Genomic DNA, 19259 nt, shown 5'->3' on the forward strand with positions numbered 1-19259 from the left:
TTTGTTTTACAAAAAAGCAATCCCAACTCTGCAAATTGCAAAGATTACAACTTGTTTAGAAAAAAGAAGAAACAGAAAGAAAAAGCAAACACCCGTTGTGACCACCAATGAAATCTCAAAACAAATCAGTCATAGCTATACATAATGAAGAAGAAGAAGAAGAATACAAAGATCAAATAGAAGAACAACCACTACTTCTAAAAACAACAAAAGTGGTTGAATATTTGGAACCATTCATGTCACTTGAACTTCTCTGCAAGTTCCCAGATAACTCTCTCTATGATTTTGACTATTCTCAGAGCACAATTTGGTCCCCTTTAGTTCCCAGACACTACCATCCCATGAATTTCGATATCATAAGTCCGAGGAAGCTTTCATATGAAATGGGTTTGGAATTGTTTGGAGAAAGAAGCAGTGTTAAAAAGATGGGTACTAAGGTTAGAAAGAAGTTCAATGTCAACCTTGATTTCTCTGAAAAACAAAGGAAGAAGAAGAAGAAGATGATGATGATTTCTGATTTGTCTCCAACAAATCCAGGAGTTAAGGTTTCTTGTAACCCCATGTTCAAGAAGGTATATTTTTACATTCTTTTATTCTGATTTTATATATTTTATGGTATATTTATTTCGAAACCTTGTTTTTTCTAGTAACATTAGTGAAACATTTGATTAATCAATGTGGGTAGATATCAAAATTAGAAGAGATTAATATTCTTACATTGATCTCTAAGTTATTTTACGGCACATTTTCCATCCCTCATGAGTGGTTTATCTTCAAAACTTTCCTCAGTTTAGACATTCTATTATTGCTGGTCTAAAAATTTCTGCCTAGTTTGCCATCGCTACACACTTTTTTTTGTTACTGGACTGAAAATTTGGCTTCAGTGCTTTACTTGAAAACTATATTTGAAAATTATTTAGGGACTCTTTGCAAGTTAGTTAGTGAGAGTAATGAAATACATTTGTGAGATAAATTGTCGTTACGTTCGTGATTGCAGTCATATGTGCGGTTATTATGATCATTACGATGCAAATTGTGTCTATTGTGATATGAATTATTTTGTGATATAATAAATAACTTTTAGATCGAAGTAGCCTGATACAGGCCGATATAGTCCAAATGTGGTCTAATGTAGTTGTGTTGCGGTTTGATACGACCGCATCCTTATGATTAAGTGTCACACCAGAATTGCAATATGATGCGGTTATGATAGTCGATACATCCATAATATTACGGCAACATCAAGTAATGCCGGAAACCGTAAGTTGTTAACAACTGGTAATGAATGACTTGTACTTACTCTATGATCCAGGGATGGGCCAAGGCACTAAAAGCTGCCTCCAAACAGTTTAAGAGATGGAAGGGAAAGAGAGATGCTCATGGAATGCTACCAAAGTCTTTCAGAGTTGGAGATGTTTAACATATTTGTTATATTGGCATTGCTATTTTCTAAATTTAATTTCTTTTAATTATTTGTTTATTTATAATTTTATGAAAATTATTCATTCGCAACTTGTTTTCCACCATTTCAGGCATGGTAATTAATAAGTAATAGATTATTTCACTTAATGGATCACATTGCTACTATAATAGAACCTTATCTAGTATCCAACCATATTATACACTTTATCATGCTTAATGGGATAGTGACAATGTCTTATAAAAATTTAACAGTCTAGATTTAAAATTATTTTAAAATAAAAAGTTATAAAATTTCAAACTCATTGTAGTCTCATATTTCAGTATTGGACTCTCCCGTACTAGAGAGAATCACCCAAATATACCCTAAACCCTTCTTACAATAATACTACCCTAACTTCATCATCGGAAGAATCATACTCAATTTCAAAACATTTAGCAAAGTAAGGCAACATAAGAATGAATGCCTTCATTAATTCATTTTTAAGGGTAGTAAATATTTTCTCTTACTTTTCTTCCCATTAAATCTCACACTTTTCTTAATTATTTCATTAATGGGTGAAGCTAATGTACTAATGTTTCTAACAAACCTTGTATTGAAATTGGCTAGTTCATGAAAACTCCTTACCTCACTTGCATTCTTAGGCATGGGCCAATCCTATATGGCCCTAACACTTCATTTATCAACTAAACATACTACAAATCCTAGAAACGCTAGAAGATCAATACATAAAATAATTTTTCAAGGTTTGGAAAGAACCTTTCTTCTCTAACAACAACCAACATAGATTTAAGATGTCAAACATGCAATTCTGTGATTCCAATGTATATCAAAATGTCAGTAAAATATAGAACCATAGTTTTTCAAAAAATCCCTCAAAACATGATTCATCATCAGTCTCATGAAAGTAAAGAGTTGGTTAGCCCAAACATCATAACTAGCTACTCATACGGTCCCTATTTTGTTTTAAAGATCCTTTTACATTCACCTCATTCCCCTTATACGAATTTAGTGATATCCTATTGTGAAAACTCAATTTTATTGAACCTTTTTACAAAAATATTAAAGTTTCAAAACAACAAAAAAAAGTTTTAAAAAAAGAATTTAATTTTTAAAATATTAAATTGTTGGTTTCATTTTAATTATACAAATTAATTAACAATTTTTCTTTTAAAAAAATTCATCAATCACTCGTTTTGGAAGTCAAATAAAAAACAATGAGAGAGGGTAGCATATTGACACATGCATATACATAACAATCATAGATCATATACATGCACTCACAACACACGCATATCACATAAGCTATTAGAGAATACCCAAATATAGAAATCCAAGAACACATAATACATCATACGCATATCACATTCATAACAAAGAAATCAGAAAAGAGAGGCCCTTACATTGGGAACAGAGAGAAAAGGAGAAATTATTTATATAATTTTACTCAAATATAAATGTTTTGATTTGCATCCAATAGAAAGTGTGTCTATTCCAGCAAACATCCATTAATGGATTTTCTTTAAGGACAAGTCTTCAATCAAGTTGAAAGCAAAGGGTAGCATATCAATTTATTTGAAAATTGGAGATGTTAGAATAGTTAGTTAATCCTTGAAAGACTTTTTAAGAATACTTTTAATAATGGATTTTCTTTCACTCATTGCTAAACGAAGGAAATCCTTAAACGAACAACTACAAATCGTTTTGTTTATCTTTTTTCCCTTAAATCTTTATTGCTTTATATTTACAACTAATTGTTGGTTTTTGGATTTGAATAAGTTCACTTTTGTAAAAATGTTTTAGCATTTCCATTTATATTATTTGTAAAAGAAACACAATTTGAATTTCTACATTGTATAATCTAAGTCAATTGGTGATGGAGGTACTAAACGTAACTTTGGTTAAGGGTAGTAATCAAGCGACTAGGCCAATATCTAAGCAATTGTGATCATTGCGGCCATTGTGATACAGATTGTAGTCCAAATATGGTCTGATGTGGTCCAAATGTGGTGGTGTTATGGTCCAATGCGATCCAAATGAGATGGTGTTATGGTCCGATACGGTCTAAATGCGGTAATGTTGTGGTCCGATACGATAACGTTGCAGTCTAATGCAGTGGTGTTGTAGTCCGATGAGGCTGCATCATTGTGATTTAAAATCACACTACAATTACAGTAGTCACCGCAACCATGCTGACGCAAATAATGCATTCTGCGATTTAAATCACTTTCCACAATCTATCTAGAAACCAATGTATAAGGGATCAAAATAAAGCTAGAGAAGTGACAATGATCCTCTCCATAACGGATTGTTCACCCATGATGGCACCAACCCTAATCCTCCTCAATTTATACTAATCCTCCTCAATTTATACCCCCACCACGCCTAGGTATAAGTAGAACCTAAACACTTAACATACCTGTAATATACTTATAACATACCTAAACACTTATACCATTAGACCAACACTTCATTGGTATATACATGTTTTCTACCTAAGCATATTAATTTTTAAATGATTTATGTATTACATGTATTTTTTGTATGAATCATGGTAAAAAACAACGATAATACAACTTTAATAAAAACAAATATAAAAAAAAAATTGATGATAAAATCGTTATCCAGCTACGAGGGTTTGATTGTGGGAAATTAAAAGTGACATAAGGTAAGGTGAGATTTCTCCTTCTGCCCCTCAATGCACTGTTAAAAGTCATTTGGATGAAATTTACATCTAATATATGAGTGTCCCACACTCAAGCATTGAGGACATTTTGTAATCTTACTTAAAAAGTTATTTATATCACATTAAAAGCTTAAAACATAGGTAGGTAACTGATGTTAATTTCGGAATAAATATTTCTCATCCAAATGTTTACCAATTAGCTAATAAAAACTATACATTTATAAAAAGAAAATATGTAACTATAAATGAATATTTCATAATTTAAATTATGACCTTTATTTGTCTAGTCATAATATTTTTCCATAAAAGGAGTAGCTCAATGCATGAGACTCTCACTTAATAGGATCTAGGAAGAGTAAATATATACAACCTTACCCCATAAGCGAAGAAGTTGTTTATGAGATTTAAACTAATAACCTCATGTTCACTAAGCAATAATCTTATTGTTGCATCAAGTTCATCCTCTATAAAAATACAAAATATTTTTGCTTTGATAAATCATTCTACTTGCAGAAAAAATTAATTATTTTTCATCACAAACAACACAGCAGCCAAATTAGATACATTTTCTTTTAGCCTAACTATATTTACCTTGCCACTTAATATATCAGCATAAACATGAAAGACAAATTGATATGGCATTTTAAAAGCATAATATTGAATCAAATGACATCCATGCATAAACTGTCAAAATGTTTAAATATTCTTGAGTCATTCTCTTAAATGAATTGTGCAAAGTAAAAGAATGGTGAATGAAGTCCACCAGTGCAGCAGCTGTGAAATACTAAAACAGAAATCAAGACTAGTCTAATGTCATGTATAGTCTAGCTATAGTGATGATCAATTTTAAGAGAGGTTCTCATACTATTGTTGAGAATTTGGTGGAGAAAAACAAGTCATAGAATTCACCTTTTCCATAAGATTTTTTATTTCACTATCCAGTTTGGCTCTCATTTGGGGAGAAATACTATTCCCTGACTTTTCCAGCACTGATGCCATCATCTGCAAGTTCTGCTTAATAAAGTGAAGAGGAGGACGTTCTCCACCTGGCAGCAGTGGCATGAGCCCAGTCGATTGAGCAAGGTACCTGAATCGCTCCGCTGGTGGTGGAGTGGCAGCAGAAGGATGTTGGAGCTTTCGGTTAACAAGAGTTGCACCATTTGCTTTGTTCTGCTCTACAATATGAAATGCTTGTCCAGGAGGAGGTGCCCCACCATGCAATGGCATGAACCCAGTCTGTTGAGTAGGGGTACTGAATCGCTCGGCTGAGGGAGTGGCAGCAGAAGTGTGACGAAGCTTGCAGTTAACAACAGTTGCACCACTTACTTTGTTCTTCTCTACATTAGGAAATGCTTCTCCGGGATGAGGTGCCTCACCATGCACTGGCATGAACCCAGTCTGTTGAGTAGGGGTACTGAATCGCTCGGCCGAGGGAATGGCAGCAGAATTAACAACAGTTGCACCACTTGCTTTGTTCTTCTCTACATTAGGAAATGCTTCTCCAGGATGAGGTGCCTCACCATGCACTGGCATGAACCCAGTCTGTTGAGTAGGGGTGCTGAATCGCTCGGCTGAGGGAGTGGCAGCAAAAGGGTGATGAAGCTTGAAGCCACCAAAAGTTACACCAAAAGGTTTGTTCTGCTCTAAACTAGAAAAAGCTTCTCCATGAGGAGGTGCCTCACCAGGCACTGGTATGAGCCCAGTCGGTTGAATAGGGGTCCTGAACCGCTCTGCTGGTAAAGTAGCAGCAAAAGGATGTTGCAGCTTGAAGCCACCAATAGTTGCACCAAAAGGTTTGTTCTGCTCTAAACTAGAAAAAGCTTCTCCATGAGGAGGTGCCTCAACAGGCAGTGGCATGAACCCGGTCGGTTGAATGGGGGTCCTGAATCGCTCTGCTGGTAGAGTGGCAGCAGAAAGATGATGGAGCTTGTAGTCAACAGGATTTCCACCAAATTGTTTGTTATGCTCTTTGCTATGAAACGCTACTCCAGCATCTGCACTTCTGACAATGCCCTGCTTTAACGTACGAGATGCTCCTCCAGGAGGAGGAATGATCCCAGTCGGTTGAGTTGGGATCCCTATTCGATCTGCTGGTGGAGTGGCAAGAGAGCCATGGTGGAGCTTGTAGTCAATAAGAGTTGCACCAAATGGTTTGTTCAGCTCTAAACTACGAAATGCTTCACCAGCATCTGTGTTTCTGAAGAATACAACTTGAGCACTACCAGTGTCTTTGAACAGCTTCGTTTCAGATGCCTTCACGGGACCAAACTGGCAAAATGTTGCCAGTAATTCTTCTTTCGATGGGACATGAACTCCTGGAGTAAATTGTAGGAGAAGGCAAGTTCCAACTGCTTCTCCATTGTCATCCATCCTGTTGAAATTAATGGTTTTAATACGTCTCTCACAAGCAGATAAGCCTCTTGTCTGCTGTGATTTCACTTCAGTAGAAAGGACATTGACACTACCATTCAAATCAGGCATCTCCATAGCAAATTTAGCATTCAGATGTGCTACTGATGCTTTCTCCATTCTATTCTTCAGCCCGGTTTCCTTTACCGGTACAGTACCAACCTCTGATGTAGTACTCATCAACAACCTATGGTTAGTAAAATTTTCACCATGTTTTTCTTGCGATAAACATAAGTATGGATTTGAACCTATGAAAGCTAATTCTTCCTTAGTTTTTCCATTGCTTCTCTCATCACCGGGTATCGGTGGGGACATAAGTTGCAGATCAATTACCAGTGAACTGCAATTAGTGCTTTTTGCACCTGTGTATGCTGAAGCAATCTGACTACTAGGATGCTCTGGTGCAGCTTCTGTCTTCCTTCTCTTTTTAGGCTCAGGCTTTCTTTCAGATTCAAGGCAACTCATATTTTGGGGAACCTCAGGAACTGAGCTGTATTGGAAGCTGCTCCTATTCAAAGTTATCTCAACGTTTGAATCTTGATGCAATGAAGTTACTTCTTCCCCATTTCTCTTTAGTTTCAGTTTGTTGTCAGGCCTCAATAAGTCACCGGCTGAGGTGCTTATATTCACATCTGATAAGCCAGAAAGAGATTTCATCTTACGCCTTACTACCTTCTCTGCTGTATTATCCTTTCTTTTCTTCTTCTTCTCAGTTTTGATATCTTGTAAATCAATGCCCAAGGGTTTCACTATATCTCCACTTTCCTTATTAACCAAGGAAGAAGCAAGTTCAGCCTCATCATGAAATTCTGATACCCTATATCTGCAAAAGAACCACTCAACTAAACCAAATCTTTTTTTCTCAATTGAAAACGTACAATCAACAGCTTTAGAATAAAGTCCGGAAAGTAATTCAGATGAAGATGAACTTATGAATTCTGGACTGCTGGAAATAGTACTAGAGCTGATGAATTTTCTGTACCAGTTCCTCCGGAACTTGTTGCTACCCACTTTAGCAAATGAAGGAGATCCATTTAATGTTTTGGTAGCTATGCTTGAAGCCTTTGCTTTATGAGAAAGACATGGAGTCCTGATGCGCTCTGTTTCATCTGAAAAATCTTTATGTCTTGATCTACTGTTTGTATAGGGGTAAGATAGATACTTACTTTTTCTCCTATCCCTTGAATCTGAGCCTACTGTAAGGAAAAAATTACCCAATCAGTGGCTTGTAGCCGACCAAGTGAAGCCACAAGGCCATGCTTGTGGATTACAACTTGTTAAACAGCAACCAAATACTTATTAAAAATCAGCACATTATAAGGCAAAGAACAAGACTCTGCTTTTGGATACCAGCATAGAGAACTGACTTATATGATGCATAACCAAAACATTGAATGAGCTTAGCTGAAGAAGTTATCTTACAATTCTACATGTGGATCAAGAACATATGGGGATGTTCATGGATTTGTGGTTGTCAAATCAAGATTCAAATCGCAACCCGGATGACTAATTTTCAAATTGTGAAACATAAGGTTCATGATAAAAAATTAAACAATAACAACAAGCATGCCTTAAATCCCACTAGGTGGGGTCGGCTACATAGATCGAACGACGTCATTATGCTCTATCATAAATCATGTTCATTGTCAATGTGATAAAATATATATTTTTACATAATGAAACATTATAAACATTTAGATATTAGCATAATCAAAAGGCAATATAGAACATCAAAAAAATGAAAGAAAATCATAATAGTCAGAATAACAAAAGGTATGCTTAGATTCAGGTGCAAGCCTGCAAAATCTGAGAAGAAAACACCAAAAAAAAGACACAGTAATACTTATAAAAAAGGAACAGTTTTTGAATGCATGTGTGAATCAAGCACATATACGGATGTTCAAGGATTCATGGTTGTCAAATCAAGTTTCAAATCGCACATCCGAAGGCAAGTTTTTCGAATTGTGAATCTTAAGATTCATGACCAATAATTAAAAACAACAAACTATATTTTTAAATAATGAAATTATAAACATTTTGATTGGCATTTCATAACTCATAACACTAACAAAGTGTTGTAGAACTTTTATAAAAATCTTAATAGTCAGAATAAAAAAGGATCTGCGCAGATTTAGGTTCAACCCTTTAAAAATTATTAATGGAAAATACAAAAATATGATCCAATTACTTCGAAAAATAAAGAAATGATTTTCCAACACAGGGTACCCATTTAATGACAAGAATTTCGATGTACAACCTCAGCAGGTAAAAAACAGACAACAAGTAAAAAACATGTAATAGAGGGTGGGGAACCTGCAATCTCAACGACGAGAAGAAACGAAAATGGTCAAGCACGTGAAGGCATGGAGCAGAGCGGCGCATAGTGTTAAAAAGAGATTAGGGTTGTTTTGCACAAATGTTTAGAGTGGATAAGAACGGGGTTAAATATAGGACAGTTTCCCTCCATAACAATGAAAAAAAATATAAAAGTTTAAGAAAAGGTTTTCCAAAACAGGCCACGTTAGACCCGACCCGGTTTATTTTGCTGTGTGCAAAATGCACAATGGTTGCTCAGGATTCGGTTTGGATTGTTTATGAGAAAAATAACCCAAAAATAATTGGATTGGTTTTCGACTTTCTTGGATTGGTGGAACACCCTTGTGATAACAAATTTGAGAATACGACATTCAATTCTGGTGCAGAAACAAACAAATTTCCGATTTGTATAGCTGCGTCTACTCGCATTAAACCGAATGGATTGAACCATGATTGATGCTATTTCCAAAAGAATGCATGAATTAACAACTTAACATATATAAAACTTCTCTATGATATGTATGCCAAATATGCATTATAAAATATTAAAAGTTCATTTTAAATCATAAATACCAATCAGTGTTATATATAACAATACATCTTCTACAAAAATAATGTATGCACTGACACTGTATGAAACTTAATTTATAGTGTCACTGCATCATTCACTATTCATGTTTAATCAACATTGACTCTTCAAAAAAGTATTACAAATGAATAGTGGATGATGTAGTGATTGTATATAAATCTTTACATTGGCAATGCATACATATTACACTCAAAGATATTCAAGCTCTACAAATTAAGCATATTTACTTTTTGCAATCAAATTGGATCAACTATCATTTATACAAGAGACTCTGTGATTAAAGCACCAAAAAGAAAACTTAATACCCAAACTTCCATCAAGGATACAACTATTATTAGAAAGAATCACAGCCACCAAGCCTACGTTAACAGAGCACATAAATGAGATTATACATTCAATGCAAATAACTTACCATTTCTGTTTTTCTCTATGGCTTCAGTCACAGCACCGTTTTCAGTCATGTTTAACTTGTCACCAGAACTAACGTTTACTCTTCCGTCTGCTTGAACCCCTTCCATAGCACCTCTCTAATAAATCATCTTATGGGATGCACATAAAGCAAAGACACAAACAGGATTAGAAAAATACTTGGAAGGAAACAAGCTATGAAGATTTTAATTGCCTCCTAGTTGACAAAAATATCTATTAGGGAATGATGGATAGCTAATCAATTTCATTAAAACTAAAACTTTCAAAGTTTCATTAAAATCCAATCTCACGAAACATACGATATAGGCATTAGGGAATAAATGAGCAATAAAATGGAAATTCAACAACTATAAATGATGCAGCAGAACAAGAGCATCATATCTAACAGGTTCTTTACTAATTACTACAGCCAAAAGCATCAAAAAGGAGAGGGAGAAAAGCAAAGTAAATTCAGCTTTTCTGTAGCACAGCTTTGAAAAAAGTAAAGTCTGTCATTACTTGATTAACAAAAAAAATTAACAACTTTGTTATAATGTTTCTTTAAAAACATATGAACTTTTTGTATTTTTATAATAATCAATTAAATTACATAAGCTTGACTGTTAATATTGTTAAAATGTATAAGGTGTTTGCATGTAGTATATAAAAGATCTAAGTTGCATTTTCATTTTTCTAACGAAAAAACAAGCAATAGTTACACAATACACTCTTTTCATAGAGAATCCAACATTTTTTGCCAAAAATCAAAACTGTGCAATCTGTTTGACTGGCCAACTCGAAGTAGGCATACAGATACAGCAAAAATATATAACATCATTCAAAGATATATAGACAAAGAGTATGTAAAAATATGAAAGTTATCTAGTATAAAATATATTTTTTGGTATAATCAAGGGTATCCTTTCATCCAGCATTTTAAAGTATGGTTCAGTTACTGCGAGTTTGATCATTATGGTCGTTGCGATGTGGATTGCGGCCATTGAATTGTGAAATATTTTATGTTTAAAAAAATATTTTTGAATTTGATGCGGCCCGATCCGGCCGAAATGCTATCCAATGTAGTTGTACTGTGGTCCGATACGACTGCATCATTGTGATTCTGTGTCACACCATATTTGCGGTATGATCTGGTTATTGCGGTTACCACAACCGCAATATTGTGGCCGCATCATGTGATGTGGTCCACAATTTAAATCATTACGCTCACCCAATGAGTAAGGATCTAATCCTTTTGGAATGTATGTTTGTCCCTCCCAACTAGTGTAACTCCCAAAAATTAAACATTTGACTTCTTTTTGCCTCTCTGGGATACAATGAGACCCTTAAATTACTACCAACATCTTATTGATATTGTATCAGATATATGTGATACATAGTTGGAAAATTGGAAATAACCTACCAATACATGATTTTCTCAGTATAGTACCGTAACAAGCCCCTGAATAATTAAACAAGTCTATGACTCTAAAATTTGACGCAATGTGAATGAATAAGAATAATGAACTGAATACTGAAAGAACAAATTTGAGGAGTGCAGAATCGTAAATTATAAGAATCCATCGCTAGAATTATAAAAAATAATTAACCGAAAACATGCAATCTGATTATTGAAGATTGAAAATTAAAGAAATTACCAAGTCAAAGCGAATGTGTGAGAAGAAATTGATAACTTGATCTCTGAATAGAAGCAATGAGAAGAAGAGAAAAAAGGTTTAAAGGAAAAGAATGAAGATTCTGATAAAGCTAGGGCTTCAGGAACTTGTTTATTGATTGTAATGGAAATGTTAAACTAGTGCTGAGTTTTAAACTTAACTAATAATGATAAAAATACAAGGACCTGGATTTTCAGAATAATAACGGTTAACAGTGATAGAGAATTAAGAGTATTTCCTCATTAAAAAAGAAAACTAAAATTTAAGGAAGATTCTATTTGGGAGTTGTAGTTGTTTTCTCTTGGGGAATGAAGAAATAAAGATAACTTCATTCATCTCATAAGTGAATGGGTATCAGTCCCACTTTTTTGTGTCTCATTGTGTGTCAATCCAATGAAAGTTTGACACATATTTGAAAAGAAAATTAAAAAATTATAATATAATATTTTATGTGATTTGGTGAGATATGATTAACTTGGAACATGGGAACGGGAAGATTTTGGAATAAAAGATCCTAGTTCCTCCTCTGTAATTTTATATCAAATTATTTCTTTGCCCTTCAGAAATTAAATTAATTCATAATGAAATCCTAAACTTAGATCTATCTTATATATAAAGCAAAACATAGTGTAACTTTTATTATGATGTAATTTTCATTTTATGTTTAGCCTTTCACATTATTTAATTTTTACAAAAAAATCATATAATCATAAATAAACATCACTAACACATTAATTAATTATATTTTTCACATTAAATTAAACATTATCATAAATACATAAAAATTATACAAATACATTCTAATTTTAAAAATAAAATATATAAAAATTGAATACGTAATATCATGTAATATTGACCGACAGACACGAAATGTCTATACACACTAGTGTCTATAAAACTAGAAAATTTTCTTATATAGATAATTAATTTAATCAAAGGATTACAATCCCTTGTAATATTCAAAATGTATTTAAAAATAATCGACAAAGAAAATTAAAATCACTCATATATCCAAAAATTGAAAAAAAACATAAGGGGGAAAATTTGGCATGAGTTTTTTTTCTCCAATATATGGAAATATTGACAATAAATATAGCTTCTAATAAAATATTATATCATTGTTCAATTCATCTAGTTGATTTAACTTAATGGAATAAAAGGCTGTTGTTAAATATATAAAAAGTAATACTTTGGAGAATTGGATATGTATGTTTTGAATATAGGCTATCTCTAGTATCGTATGGTCTAGTACTGAATGAGATGAACATACATGTCGTTCAAAAAATTAATGGTAGAGATTTAAAAAATTCTTAAATAAAAAATCTAAATCTTCTAACCCATTATAGTCTCACATTTCAATACGAGAGAGAATTCAATCCTAGTATTTTTTATGATGTGAGTTCTAAGAAGGATGGGTGCAATGATGATTACTATGGTTGTGAGTGTCTTGTCCATATAGCCAAAGGTGACTCGGTTGGTGAGGAATGGAAGTTGGTGATGTTAGTGTTGGAAGGTTTGTGGTTTTTGGTGGAGAAGAAGGTTGGGTGGGTAAAACAATAAGAGCATAGTTGATAATTTAACTTCAGGCCTATTTTATGTCCACCATTGATTTTTTTTATTAATAATCCCAATTGTTTTGAATAGCAAAGTGCATCAGTTTCGAAACACGAATTATGCATTGAATAATCAACTTCTCGGTAGAAAGACTTGTGTGAAAACGAAACCACGTAGAGACAATCAATAAAATCTTGAAAATAAATTAATATTTTAGTTTTAATTAAATTTAATCTTAAATAATAGCATCAAAAACCATAAAATGCATTTGTCTCCAAATGTGACATGTTACATGCGTCTCCATACAACTTGTCTCCAAATATGACGTGTTACATACGTCTCCATATAACTTATCTCCAAATATAACGTGTTACATGCGTCTCTATACAAGTTTTTCTCATTCTCAAAACTATGTGAAGTTTCTCGAAAGACATAATGGCAAAGTACATCTTTCTTTCTCTTGAATTCAACTTTTCCTCTCAACAACTTCTTTTTATTACAAATTCTAGGAGATAGATAATGTTTTTTATCATGCTCCTTACAAAAAGTATCAAACCATAATTTTCAAACTCACCACCATAATTACTAATTAGAGATATAAAGACAAATTCAGTTCATTTTTTATTGTCATAGGAAAGCTTCTAAAATGATTTACATGCGTGACTTTCATGAGAGAACAAATATATATAAATTTAGAATAATAATCAATAATACCTAATTCATAATAACTTCTTCCAAAATCATCACTTGAAAAGGTCCAAACAAGTCCAATAACTTCAATGATCTTGTTGTGGATGCCGATTTTTTAGGAGGAAATAACTTTTAGATTATTTGTGTTTTTCAAATGAATCACTTGTTCTATATATTTGGACTTATGTTTGAGTAGACCAAATAAGAATGAAGGATTAACTTAGTTGAACTGAGAAGAAATTAAAAAAAAACACCTCTAAAGACATAATTTGAATAAAAAACAAAAAAAAATTATCTAGTGGACAAAACTCATTTGATTGAGGACTTTAATTCCTCACATAAAAAGCGTATCTTTCTTAATGGAGCCTTCTTGTCTAGAGATGTTGAGTTAGCTTCATAAATATCTTTAATGTCAAAGAGCCATGAATTTAGATAGGTCTTGAACACAAATAAAGTCATGAAGATAGACGGGTCTTGAACACAAACATTTCCTAAATTTTGACAAATCTTATTATCTATATTTCCAAGTTTGAATAAGTTGAAGTATTAGTCTAATTTATCTGCATACTTAATGTACAATATTAGAATGTTAAGACAATTCAACATAATCTTATTTAATCTATTTGGAATCATCAAAAGTTAAAGGTTTAACACTTAGAATGTGTTTCACACACTTGAGGTCTTATCAGTTCCTTCCAGAATCATATCAAATACACTTCAGATTTATGGAATAGTCTACAAGTTGCTTTGGGGACTAGATTGAAAATGGTCATTTTGTATCATCCACCAACATAAGGTCAATCAGAAAGGACCACTCAATCATTGTAAAACCTACTCAAAGCGTATTTGCTTGAATAAATCAAAAGTTAGGGCATGTATTTGCGTCTAGCTAAATTACCTTATAACAATAAATTTCATTCAAGTATTGGTATGTCACTATTTGAAGCTTTGTACAATTGAAGGCGTAGGGCTCCAATATGCTAGTTTGAGATAGGAGAGAATTTGGTGTTATGACCAGATGTGATTGAACAAACAAATATGAAGATTATGATGATAAAGGAAAACATGAAGACAACTCAAATTCAAAAAAAATGTCACTACGATAACAAAAGGAAGGCTATTGAAATGAAAAAAGGATATCATTTTATGAGAGTAGTCCCGACTAAAGGTATTAGCATAATCTTGAAATCTGTTAAAGTTACCCAGAGATTTAGAGGGCCTTGCCAAATTTGAGAGAGAGAGAGTGATAGGGCAAATCGGCACAATTATGTCGTTAAGTAATAAAATATTGATCCCACAAAGACTGAAAAATTCCTTTAATTATAACAATTAATTTGTACTTAATACAAATAAGGAAATAAAAGTGAATTTAGAACAATTGACCATTGACAATAATAATTATGAAAATATTAAAAATGATTAAAATCAAATTTAGAATAGTTCACATGATAAGGGTTACCGCATTTACACTCGCAAATCCTTGTTTTGCTCATTTTCATGAACTTTAAGTTGTGAGGATGAATTGCTCTCTGATATGTGTCATCATCTCTTGAGGTCTGACACGTGTACTCAATTGAAGTCGCACCTACTCTCGTGGTACGGTTATCAATCAAATCCTTTACTTGGATCTTTCTATCCAATCGCTTCATAGCAACTCAAGGTGAATTCCAGAAACCCCCGAGAATCCTAATACTACTCTCGTGAATTAGGATTCAAGTTTGAATAACTGAATGATCAGATAGTTGGGTTCACCTCTCGGTCCTTCCCCAATGTATCTAAGAGATGTAATTTGTTGGCCAAAAAACTCACACGAATAAAACTCAGTTTAATGATTCAAATCACAACACTCAATGAAATAGAAGTAAGAACAAGTATTTATTGAATGTAAAAGGGCATAAGCCCAATCCTAGAAACAAAAAGAATTACTCACTCATGACGTAGAAGAGAATCCCCATTTTTAAATTAGAGAATTGCAATGTAAATTGTAAAGTGTTTGAGAGAGAACTCTTATTTATCCTAATTGCAAAATATTTAAGCCTAACAAAACAAATCTAAAAATAGGAATATAATATAGCATCTATGACTTCTTTTGGCTCTTCAATTGGTCTTCGAATAGCCTCAACACTGAATTTCATCTTCTTGCACTCAATCTCTGCTCTTTTTGGCTTTAATCCATCCAAACTGCACAACATAGCCAAAAACATCCCCTCACCCCGAACAAAGAGAAATAAAAGCTAAAAACAATCCTAAAGTCCTAATTATGTCCTAAAATTTAAGTTAAATGCAATGCAAATGTAACATAATTTCACACTCGTCAAATCTCCTCAAGCTTATCTCTTGCTTGTCCTCAATCAAGTATTATATCTAACTTTCATAATCATGTATGAATGGTGATATAGAAACCATGACCCGAAATAACAAGAAATCTCATGTTAGTTTTAAAACAATCCAGACATTAAGACAAGAAAATCATAAACAAATTTAATTCAAGCTAAGTCCTTAAGTCATAACAATTGCAGGAATTAGGGACACTCTTCTCTCATCACTCTCATGTGTTTAAGGGTCATAGTGTTTCGGTCAAAAAATTTCATGAAAGTAAATTACAATATGCTTGATTATAGACCAAATCACCACTGACTGTATTTGAATGCATGCAAAAATCAAGAGATATTTAAATGGTTGTAATGGGGCCAAGGTGAATGACTTAAGGTGAGATAGTCAAAGAAAGGATAATTCAAAAGGCTTACAAATGTTTCCCAAAATACTTAAACTTTTTAAACATCTGATTGAAGCATTGAGATTCTCTTAATAGGCCTTACTTTATCATATGATCTTTTCTCAATCAACTTTTCTCCTTACAACGCACTTTTTTCAGTTCCTTCTCTTTTAGTATACTTTGTATTTCTTCTTCTTTTTCTTTCCTTTTTTTTGTTTTGAGATTTTCTAAATGTGAAGGAAGGAAATTTATTTATTTATTTTCTTCTTCACCTTTTTATAGATTCTTTCATCACACATGAGCTTTTTACCTTTGATGAGCAATATATTACACACTTTTCATAACCTTAATTTAGCATGATTGATTATTCTTGGTGCCTAATTGACTTTGTTTCACATGTTTAGTGTTTTAGACTTTATTGGACTAATCTTCCTAAAATGAGTTAATTTGTGATTATTTGGCCTGATTAAATCTATTATCATTTTCATATCACATTTGGCATCAATCGCATTTTGGACATTATGGAAGTCGAGGATAGGTGTTGAAGTGAAGATTGTATTTTTATTTTAGGAGTTGTTTTTATTGTAATTTAGCTTTGGGTCAATTGTTTAGGCCCAATTCGGTTTTATGTGTGTTTGAGGGGTTAAATTCGGATTCCCCACTCCAAACACACACACACTTTACTTTTCCTCACTTTGAAACATAAACACATTTTCGTTTTCCCTCTTTTTGCTCTGCTAGGGTTTCACTCATTCTTCATTTTTTATTTTCGGTTTATTCTTTCATTGCCATGGAAGGCTAAATTTTTGGACTAAGTTCCTTTGGTAATGTATCACAACTTTTGAGGTTTTGTTATTAATGCATTTTCGGTTTCTTTATTGTTGATTTCTTCTATCTTATTTCTGAATATGGTTTGCTTAATGCCATTGTTTATAAACTGGTTGGTTGAGTTTATCTTCACTTAGTTGAGTACTCTCTCTAGTGCATGAATGCTTAATTCGTGTGAATTTGTTAATCGTTTCATGCTCATACTGATTTCGCCTAGTTTGAGGTTTAGGTTTTGGAACATTGAATTGATTATCGCTTAGTTAATTGATTCTCAACAAATTCATAAGTTAATGATTGGAATCTGAAAATAATCTTTTAAAACCGAAGATTGAGTTGTGAATAAATGAACCAAAGAGATTTAGTCATTTTATTACATTGTTTAACTACTGTTTCTGAATTTGATTTATGTTCATACTATCCCATAACAAAAACCTCATTGTGTGTGTGAGTATAAGATGTTTGAAGCTTTGCTTAAAAGATAATCCTTGAGAAACGACTTAGGAGTCACTTCCTAGTACTGTAGTTTTAATTGTTATATTATTTGTATCGGATACGACCTCGATCAAATTTGGCGCCGCTGTCGGAGATTATCGGTTCTTGCCAAAGGTTCTTAGTATATTTTAGTGTGTGTCTTAGAATAACCATTCTGCTTGGGTTTCAAAATCTGTATGTAACATTCACTATTTGTTGTTTGTTGTCTTGTTTAGCTATTTGCGTGTTGGTTGATTCGGGTGTATGTTGATTAATATAGTTATGGTTGGTATTTTTGCATGAAACTTTGTTTCCACACTTCTTTCATCACATATTGAGTATTGAATACTAGATGCATCATAGTCAATCACCTTACTGCTAGTTGTGCGATACAAACGAGTAGTGACTAGTTTTACCGTTGATTTTCTAGTTTTGGCATAACTTTGGAACTGTTGATCAGAATTGGACATATTATATATACGTTTGGGGTAGAAAAATCCAACGATTCTTTCTCTACACAGTGTGTTTGTAGAACCCACCCTGAAAATCCAAAAAGAGTCTGTTTACTATTTCTTTTTTATTTTACAAGTTTATTTTTCCAATTTTTTTTATTTTGTTGCATTTAATTAAATTATTTAGGCTTTGAGTTTTGTCCTGAAACTTTTTATGGATGTTTCCTATGGTATTATGATTTTATTGATGCAAAGTTTTGGTTGATCACTGAAATTTAACGTGTATTTCACTTACTGCACTACATGGTTCTTACTGCTGCATTTAGTGCATGACCAGGGGAAATCCTAACTCTTTGCATCCAATAAATCCTGAAATTGATAGAACATTTCATAGTTTGGTTAGACAAGTTAGGAATTTAAATTTAGATTGTGAGTTTTTCATCTTAGTGTTAATCTAACTGATAGTGATACTGATTCTATTGTTTCTGTGCATCCTGTTGCATACTCTGAAAATATGGCTGAACCACCTCCAATCCCACGTGAGAGGACATTAAGGGAGCTGACTGCACCTGATTTCACATACGAAAGCTTGTGTATCCAATATCCTAATGAGGATGTGTCATATGTGCTCAAAAGTGGACTAATCCATTTGTTGCATAAGTTTCACATGATTTAGTGTTTTAGACTTTATTGGACTCATCCATATTTGATCTCATTCCTATTCACTTGAGGACACTTCGAAAGATTGGTTATATTACTTGGCCCCTGGTTTTATTACCAGTTGGGACGACCTGAAGAGAATGTATAATTATAATTGTAAATTCAAATTCCTAAAATTGTGTCTAAATAGGATATTATTAATGTAATAGCGATGCTTGCTACAAGATTGTGCCGTTCAACTTATATTGTCTCCCACTCAATATGAATGAGATCACCTCAAATTGTGTAGATGCAATTCTTAAAATAGATCAGAAACTGATTTAAAGTAAATTACACTATAATTTCATTAAATCTATTCTTTAAATTATCATACGTAAGTCATATTTA

The 19259-nt window shown here is 33.0% G+C and overlaps 2 protein-coding genes across 2 annotated transcripts; one reads left to right on the forward strand and one right to left on the reverse strand.

The window, feature by feature from the left end:
* On the forward strand, positions 1–1581 carry LOC109356357. Its single transcript, XM_019599680.1, has 2 exons — positions 1–572; positions 1313–1581. Exons 1-2 carry the CDS (start codon positions 108–110, stop codon positions 1418–1420), a joined length of 573 nt encoding a protein of 190 aa, XP_019455225.1. The 5' UTR covers positions 1–107; the 3' UTR covers positions 1421–1581.
* Positions 4971–10720, reverse strand: LOC109356151. The gene is made up of 2 exons (XM_019599488.1): positions 9833–10720; positions 4971–7711 (listed from the first exon to the last, which is right to left on the reverse strand). The coding sequence occupies exons 1-2, from the start codon at positions 9936–9938 to the stop codon at positions 4971–4973; spliced, it is 2847 nt and encodes a 948-aa protein (XP_019455033.1). The 5' UTR covers positions 9939–10720.

Source organism: Lupinus angustifolius, chromosome LG09 (genome assembly GCF_001865875.1).
Source record: "Lupinus angustifolius cultivar Tanjil chromosome LG09, LupAngTanjil_v1.0, whole genome shotgun sequence".
Lineage (NCBI taxonomy): Eukaryota > Viridiplantae > Streptophyta > Magnoliopsida > Fabales > Fabaceae > Lupinus > Lupinus angustifolius.

What these genes read in the sequence shown, in the direction of transcription:
- LOC109356357 (XM_019599680.1), top strand. Translation starts at nt 108, where the DNA reads ATGAAATCTCAAAACAAATCAGTCATAGCTATACATAATGAAGAAGAA. An exon ending in GTAACCCCATGTTCAAGAAG is followed by an intron (nt 573 to 1,312) that starts GTATATTTTTAC and finishes TCTATGATCCAG; the next exon opens with GGATGGGCCAAGGCACTAAA.
- LOC109356151 (XM_019599488.1), bottom strand. Translation starts at nt 9,938, where the DNA reads ATGGAAGGGGTTCAAGCAGACGGAAGAGTAAACGTTAGTTCTGGTGAC. An exon ending in CATAGAGAAAAACAGAAATG is followed by an intron (nt 7,712 to 9,832) that starts GTAAGTTATTTG and finishes TTTTCCTTACAG; the next exon opens with TAGGCTCAGATTCAAGGGAT.